At 42.2% G+C, this 8,944-nt stretch overlaps 1 protein-coding gene across 2 annotated transcripts in view; it reads right to left on the bottom strand.

Moving 5' to 3' along the window:
- Positions 1-418: 418 nt before the first annotated feature.
- The window catches only part of LOC126298405 (MAM domain-containing glycosylphosphatidylinositol anchor protein 1-like), a 1,040,893-nt gene continuing 1,032,367 nt past the window's right edge, over positions 419-8,944 (bottom strand). For both annotated transcript variants that reach the window (XM_049989722.1, XM_049989721.1), the window contains one exon: positions 419-1,213. In XM_049989722.1, coding sequence (XP_049845679.1) covers positions 993-1,213 — 221 coding nt within the window. In that variant the 3' untranslated portion in view covers positions 419-992. The remainder of the gene's footprint in view (positions 1,214-8,944) is intronic.

Below are 8,944 nucleotides of genomic sequence, written 5' to 3'. Positions count from 1 at the left end.
CCATGCTGAGTGTTGACCATCACGAGAGAGAATATTCATTTCTTACACACAGGATGCAGCATTGCAGTACCAACTACATCACTGTTACCAACATTTTGCACAGAAATACCAAGGATGTGAATAATTGTTTGTCAAACTCATACTTTTTCTTTTTAAATATAAAAAAAACTGTTTTTATATTTTAAATGGCTATAAACTGAGGAAGAGGAAAATGGCTACTTCTAGTCAGTTTCCCCTCCACCTCACCCGCACCTGTTAGAAGGCTATGCATTTACAGTTACAAAGGAAACTTTGTTGTGTTGATGCGTAGTATGTTTCACGATCCCTGTGAACACGCGATGATTAACTGAAACTGCCTGATAGATACGAGGGATGTAATAGGTGTAGTCTTAAATGTTGTACCAGTGTAAGAGGTAAATACATCGTTATTACTGTTTATTTACATATCAAATCACATTTTGACATAATTAAAACAATACACTATTACATTCAGAACTGTGGTAACCCAATCAGCGACACTAGCATTACAGACTTGCAATTTTCAATTAACTACAGGTATGATGTTCTACAAGATCACTGTGTGTACGCAGCAGAAATACTTTCAGAGTTCAGGTAATTCAATGCTTCATGATACTGTTCAGTTCTGAAGCTTACAATATATTGAATGTACTTGAATTGGGGGTGAATAAGTTCGTTGATTGTACCTCAGTAACGTAGCCACAAACCAAAAGTCGATATTGGTTCTGTTCTGGTCATGAACCATGCACTGCATGTACGTAATTACTTAATTAGTTCCTAGAAAATCGAGCTCTTACGTCTCCTTAACATTATTACATCGTCGACTCAGTCACAATAAAACTCTTTCTCGGAGAAACATGTTGAACATAAAAGTCTGGTGCGTAATTTTCAAGTGCGCTTCTACTTCGCCAGAGAAGCTGCAGGTAGGGAACGAAACTGTCGGTAAAAATCCGTGGTGCTGCAACCACTGGCGATCACGCGTCATCGTCAGCCGGCCTCGCCATGTTGAAGTCGAGGATCTCGTCCGAAGTAAGGTAGCGAACATCGGAGTCTTCCGCCACGTTCCTCTGCCTTCTCAGTCTTAGCCTTTTCTTCACGACGAAGAATGCGACGACGGAGAGCAGCGCTGCCAGTATTACGGCAACCACAATGCCGATAGTCTTGGCAGATGGGCCGCTCGAAGGGGCTGCTTTAACTGGAAAGTGAGATAACGAGTGCGTTAATTCCAAAAATCTAATGTCATTGAAAAAGTTCTGCTTTAAAGTGCATTTTACATGTAAATTGATATAATGCGCTACCAGTGGGAGCACCAATAAAGTAATTGGGAGAAGTATGAACAGCTGCTTTATTTAAATACAATTATGAAAAAAAACTGCGACACAAATAATAATTAATGTCGAATAATGAAATTTCGAGAATACATATATCTATGTAAGTGAGGAACATTGCAAGATCATAGGTTAATGCAAGCGCGACATATGCCATTGAAAATGGGAAATTCTGGTACATTAATAACTGGTGTAACCGCCAGAATGTAGAATGTAAGCATGCAAACTTGCATGCATTGGGTTGTACAGGTGCCGAGTGTCGGTTCGTGGTATGGAGTTTCATGCCTGTTACACTTGGTCAGTCAGTACACGGATGGTTAATGCTATATGTGGATGATCTTGGAGTTGACATCCGGTGATGCCATATGTGCTATATTGGAAACATTTGATGATCGAGCAGGACAAGGCAACATGTCGACACTGTAGATCATGTTGGGTTACAACAGCGATATGTGGGCAAGGGTTATCCTGTTGGAAAACACCCCTTGGAATGCTGTTCACGAGAGGCAGTACAACAGTCGAATAACCAGACTGACGTAAAGATTTTCAGTCAGGGCGTGTAGGATAACCACGAGAGTGCTACTGCTGTCACACGAAATTGCACTCCAGACCATAACTAAAACGCAGACAGGTGGGTTGCAGCCCTCAACTGGCCTCCTTCTAACCAACATACGACCAACACTGACACCGAGGCAGAGCCAGCTATCAACAGAATATACAGAAGACCTCCACCCTGTCCTTCAATGAGCTCTCGCTTGACACCACTGAAGTCGGAAATGGCGGATGTTTGGGGTCAGTGGGATGCACGCTACAGGGTGTCTGACTCAGAGCTATCCTTGAAGTAACCAACTTGTAACAGTTCGTTGTGTCACTGTGGTGCCAACTGCTGCTCAAATTGCTGCTGCAGATGCAGTACAATGAGACAGAGCCTTACTGCCACATGACCGTCCGGAGCCCGGTCTTCTTGCGACCGCACATTTCCGTGACCACCGCTGCCAGCACTCAAGTACAAAAGTACTGTCCCTACGTTCTTGCCAGGTCTTTCTGCAATATTACAGAAGGAACGTCCAGCTTCTCGAAGCCCTATTACAAGCCCCCGTTCAAACTCAGTGAGGTGTTGGTAATGACGTCTTTGTCGTCATGAAAACATTCTTGACTAACGTCAACTCACCACGTCCATGGTCAAAGGTAACTTACGCTCACGACCGTTACTCCGTGTATTTAAAGCAAACATGATTTGTATCCTCATAGTGGCGCTATCAGCAACACTCTTATGCGAGCAGAGCGAAATTTGAGTGGGCATCATCTTTCAGATGCAGAAACACGCCTACCAACTTTCGTTTATGTTGCACAAAAAATTTGTGGTAAAGCACTATGGGAACAACTCAGCCTCGTGATGCCAATTGAGGAGCTACTCGACCGAATAGTAGCGGCTCCGGTCATAGAAAACCATCATAACGACCGGAAGAGCGGTGTGCTGACCACACGCCCCTCCTATCCGCATCCTCAGCTGAGGATGACACGGCGGTCGGATGGTCCCGATGGGCCACTTGTGGCCTGAAGATGGAGTGCTTACTATGGGACTAAACTGCTGACATCATCTGTCTCTAGGATTACACAGTACTTCAACTAGCTTATGCTAAGGACTACACACACAAACACACACCCATACCCGAGGGCGTACTCTAACCTCTGCCGGGAGGAGCCGCGCGAACCGTGACAAGACGTCTCAGATCGTTTGTCGCACAACTCCTTCTTGGACTTATGACTTCTTTTTCGTCAGTGTACTATGCATTTTGCGGTCGGACGAAAGTTGAAATCGTTAACTCAACTGGAGCAGACTCAAGAATTTTTGTATGAGGTACAGTTATTCCTTAAGATGTAGACTTAGAGGGAGGAAACATTTGCCACTGTGTTAATGTTGCCTGCGAGCCCTTGAGTTGTATCGTCTCCATATTTTTAAAGACCAAGAAGACAAGACGCACCTGCAGTGCGTGATTGTGGAGGATAACGACAGGAATACTTTAGAAGCTTCAGTTTTTCAATAATAATGATATGATATTAGAAAGGCAAATGCACTAACAGACATAAAAACACTTTCTGTTCAGATATGTGTTATCACTGGAAGAAATAACAAACAAATATTCCGTCAGCGATAAGCAACTTAGGACAAAGAAAATAATCGTTAAATAGTGTTTCATGAAGTAAATTAAACTAACGCAGTGGAACCGCTGTATAAAGCCGTGTTTGATTGCCTTCAGCAGACGTCGGAATAGTTATTTCACAGCTAAATGCAAAATAAGCAACTGCGTTGTATATGAAGCGATGAATAGGTTACGAAGCTACATAATGTCTTCTTCTGTTGTGCAATTTCAGGGCGGTCTATTCTATGCTCGTATGTACCGACAATTTTATGAATGAGAATTTTCTACAGAAAAATCGATATAAAAGAAAGTGCATGGAGAAATCTTTTCTGTGATACTCCAGCGTGAGTTTACACTTAAATGGGCATTCCTACGAACCTCCATACGAAAAATGATCATGTTGAAAGCTTTTGTTACAAATCCTTTGGCCATCATACGTAAGTTATTTGGTCACCACCGCCGCGCAGCAGACATTTGCTTTGGCCGAATAGGAATCAGCAGAAGAATCGGTCTTAGTGTTGCGTGCCAAAATAGCACGGTAATGGCCTGGAGACATTTGAAATGTGCGAAGAAGCTACTGGTAAATTGTATTATGAAGGGGATGGACTGTACTACAAACGCTGTCGCAAGTTAGGACCACATAACAAATCGGTGTAGTGGTTAAAATCTGTACTCGCATTTGGGAGTAATTATGTTCAGATCTCGCTCTCTCTCTATCTCCTCCTCAGTCCCTCCCCTTCCGGCCGTCTGGGGTTAGATTTTCCGTGTTTTCGTGATTTTCATGGTTCCCATAGATTAATTAAAACATATACCCCGACGGTTTCTTTGAAAAATACACTGCTTATTTCCTGTTCCACACTTGTTCAGTCACAGATTCTCCACCGCCGTGACCCGGCATCGACAAGACTTTAAATCCTGATCTCCATCTTTTGTTCGATTAGAATATCTTGTTCTGCCAAGACTAGATTACCAAGGGAGTCTTGTTTCACAGGTTCTCTTTCGCGATAGGACAATACCAACGAGAGATACAGGCTGTCAATTATTGAACTACATGAAATAAAATCGTCATAACTTCTGAACGGTTTGCGTTAGGATGTTCAAACTGTACTGTTGGCAGCGGGGCATAATGGGAATTAGTGTCCGCTGTATGGTTCGGTTTAGCGACGAAGACCACATTCATTTGTATGGGTTCGTCAATAAGCAAAATTGGCGCATTTGGGGCACTGAGAATCCTCATTCCGCGATTGAGAAGCCTCTTCACTCTCAACGGGTAACTGTGTGCTGTGCAATGTCCAGTCACGGAATAATCGGTGCGATATCCGTTGATGGGACAGTGACTACCGCACGGCATGTGAAGGTTTTGGAAGATGATTTCATCCCCATTATCCAAAGTGACCCTGAGTGCGACATGATGTGGTTCATGCAAGACGGAGCTCGACCCCATCGAAGCAGGAGAGTGTTTGTGGCCTAGAGAAGCACTTTGGCGACCGCATTCTGGCTCCAGGTTACCTAGAGGCCACTCGCATGGGCCTCGATTGGCTGCCGTATTCTCCGGGTGTGAACACATATGACTCCTTTTTATGGGGCTGTATTAAAAAAAAAAATGGTTCAAATGGCTCTGAGCACTGTGGGACTCAACTGCTGTGGTTATCAGTCCCCTAGAACTTAGAACTACTTAAACCTAACTAACCTAAGGACATCACACACATCCATGCCCGAGGCAGGATTCGAACCTGCGACCGTAGCAGTCGCACGGTTCCGGACTGCGCGCCTAGAACCGCGAGACCACCGCGGCCGGCGGGCTGTATTAAAGACAAGGTGTAGAGCAATAATCCCAAAACCATTTCTGAGCTGAAAACAAGTATTCCGAACGTCATCGATAGCATCGATGTTCCGACACTTCAGAGGCTCAAGCAGAATTTCGCTATTCGTCTGCTCTACATCATCGCCAATGATGGCAGGCATATCGAACATGTCATAACCTAAATCCGAATACCTCTAGTGACGTTTACGTGTTGAATAAAGTGTGATTTACATTTTTTTAATGTAGTTCAATAATTGTCAGCCTGTATGCGCGCATCTCCACCTCTGACAGCCCAAAAATCTGATCTCTCCACGACCACTCTTGTTTATGTCTTCTTCCAAGAATGGCGAGGATTCGTTTAACAAAGATCCATTTCCTTGTCCTTTCTTTTCAAAACTATTCTGGTTTTTATTTTCTATTGGCCTTAATGTTGGTGAAACATTAAAAATATGCTCGTAGGGCCCTCCAGCGTGCTCTGACATTTTTGTTCGGTTGTAGATCTATCTACATTGTGGTATGCGTAAACGATTCTTCAGGTTTAATCATTTCAAGTATTATATTGGAAGCATTTAATAGAAGGTAGCAGAAAATTTGAGAACCAAGTGCAAATTAGACTACTGGTTCTAAGTGACACCGAAATGCGTCACTGTCTGTTACTTCTGTCCATCGTCGGAAAATGCTTCTGCAGAATCAACTTGCGAGCATAAATATTCGGCGCGGTATTTAACTTTAACGAGATCAACATGAACGGGATATTCGTACTTCTGCGCCATGTCATTCGGTGAGCTATGAGTGTTAGGCGTTTTACTAAAATAAATGGAAATAGGGACAGCTGAACAAGGATGAACGAAAACTCATTATCACAAATTTCCAGTGTCTAGTCGCGATTTCCTGACGTCTGCGTGTCGGGGGATACCACAGCGGTCGCAGGGCGGACCTATTCAGCACACAAGGATGAAGTCAATAGTCCCGGCAAACACGCTTTGCAGCTACGCCATGCTACTGAGTCACAATTCATGTTTGGCAATCTGCGGTGATCCCATGTGGGGCCTGAGCTACGCTGTTCTCCCAACTCCTGCACACAACCAGCGCACTGATATACAGGATCCAATATCTGTAATACACTGATGTGAAACAGTGCTTGATGACTTAGACCACAGATATTTATTTTAGATGTTGGAGAGTTATCTTTATGTCGAGTAATGTGTTTGCAGAGTAACTGAATAGAATAATGAATTAATAACAGAGCAAAGGCCTGAATCTGTAACGCTACTCACTTACGGACATCGACTTTCTGCTGCAGGTGATCAATGGGAGTGCTGGAGTGGACGCTGCCAATGAACGATGTGTACTGAATAACTTCAAACAGTGTAGCGCCTAATATAATTTATTTTATTTCAAATGGCTTCCCGCAATGACCCATGCAACGAAATACGAGATTCAGAAACACGATACAAAGTTAAATACCGCGAATTTGTTGACTTGAAATGCGGGACATCACCTGCTGCAAAAATGAGCCACGAAACCAACTCCAAATACCCGGTAATGATTTGGAAGGAGGACACTATCATGTTTGCAAATTTTTGAGTTAGGTTCTGTTGTCCGTTCCAGACTATAACTTCTGATGTCGTTCACATTTAACATAGGTACATCGATGAAATCTAGATTGAGACATCGCGTTTACTTATTGCAAATTTATATTTTATTGCAAATTTATATTTTATTGCAAATTTAAAGATCTGTTACTTGTTATTTTAAAACAGGTAGTACACGTTGCAATTTTGGTTTGTCATCTTTTTGTAGTTTCTCTGTTTCGGTTTTATCAGCAACATTTGACACAGAACAAAATACTTTTTTGAAGTAACAAATAATTCTGTTGTCCGTTCCAGACCACAACTTCTGGCCTCGTTCACATTTTAGATAGGTACATCGATGGAATCTGGAGTGGGACATCACGTTTACTTATTGCAAATTAATATTTTATTGCTAATCGATATTTTATTGCAAATTTAAAGACTTGTTACTTGTTATTTTAAAACAGGTAGTACACGTTACAGTTTTGGTTTGTTATCTTTTTGTAGTTTTTCTCTTTCTGTTTTATCAGCAACATTTGGCACAGAATAAAATACTTTTTAGAGTAACAAATAATTGGATGTTGAAATATAAATAAAATATTGTTGTTTTAAGAAAAATGCAAAAAGATGATATAGCAGAGAAGGAATTTGTTAGTGCCATCATCAGTTGTGACTGGCGGTGAATACTTCGGAAATGGTTTCTTGGTGATGCTATCTGTTAATATTAGGTATTCATCCATGTACAACATTGGGTGCATTCTCGGCTAGATTGCCAGCACCTTACACTACAGTTATTCTAGTATTTGCTTTCCTTAACTGTTATTTGAGTGATGCGTATAATTCTTCAGTGCATTTTGGTATGTTACGTCTGTTTCATAATTCTGGGTGTCTTATTTTCTTTACATCTCATCTTCCTCTTACAACTTATCCTCTTCATTGTCATAGTTGTTACTGTCACTGTGGGTGTTGCTGCTTATCTTCTGGAGACTCCTGTTGCGTTGCATATATGTATATATTGGCACATCGTACACTATGAACTATTCATCCGCTAATTCATTTTCCGAGCGAGTGGTACAGCGGCTAGCACACTAAACGCGCAATCGGAAGGGAAGCCAACCAGGTTATTTGTTCTCCCTGATTTGCCCAAATCAGCTACGGCAAAACCCGTGACGATTCTCTTCAGAAGGGTACGATTGATACCTTTCCCCCAGAACGTTTTTGTGCTCCATCTCTAATAACCTCGTCGTCACCGGTACATCAGCTCTAACCGTTCATCCTAATTCGTGTGGAAAAGAACGTTAGGATTCAGTCTGTCGTTGATGCAGTGAAAGTTACATCTTTTTCTAAACAGGTCTAAATTTTGGCTTTGGTTATCAGACGTCAGTGCTAAGTTAGTTGACACAGGGGGAATAATTCCCATTTATGATATCACATTGAATTACTAACGTAAATTTCTTTGATTGCAAGAAGGTCGTTTCATGCATAAGTTACCTCTACTGTCATTTTTCACATTAGATCTATCTACTGTACTTCAGCTATGATTACGGCAATAAGAGAGTGATCACTACAGCAATGCCTTATCCGCATTGTTCTCAAGTACTCAACTTCTAAAACAGTAACTGCTCTTTTATTATTGTTGCAAAAGCTGTATCTCATCACTTCCTTTCGCTACTACATTTAGCTACTGACTGTCACAAGTAAGCGACGAATCATAACGAAGCGTATCATACATCTACCGGCAACCACTCAGTAGTAGCCATTGTCGTGTACTTCACGTATGCAAAGTTTACACCAGCAACAAAACAAGAGTCTCTGAACAGATTCGAACCAACTGCCAGTGGCACGAATCTGAATTTCGGTCATATTCTTGGTATTTAACAAGACGGGAAAAATTATCGAAGCCATCAACATGCTTATTAGTATGCATCACCTAGCCGGCCGCGGTGGTCTCGCGGTTCTAGGCGCGCAGTCCGGAACCGTGCGACTGCTACGGTCGCAGGTTCGAATCCTGCCTCGGGCATGGATGTGTGTGATGTCTTTAGGTTAGTTAGGTTTAAGTAGTTCTAAGTTCTAGGG

The sequence above is a fragment of the Schistocerca gregaria genome, chromosome X (genome assembly GCF_023897955.1).
Source record: "Schistocerca gregaria isolate iqSchGreg1 chromosome X, iqSchGreg1.2, whole genome shotgun sequence".
Lineage (NCBI taxonomy): Eukaryota > Metazoa > Arthropoda > Insecta > Orthoptera > Acrididae > Schistocerca > Schistocerca gregaria.
This window is presented reverse-complemented; position numbering and strand designations above follow the sequence as displayed.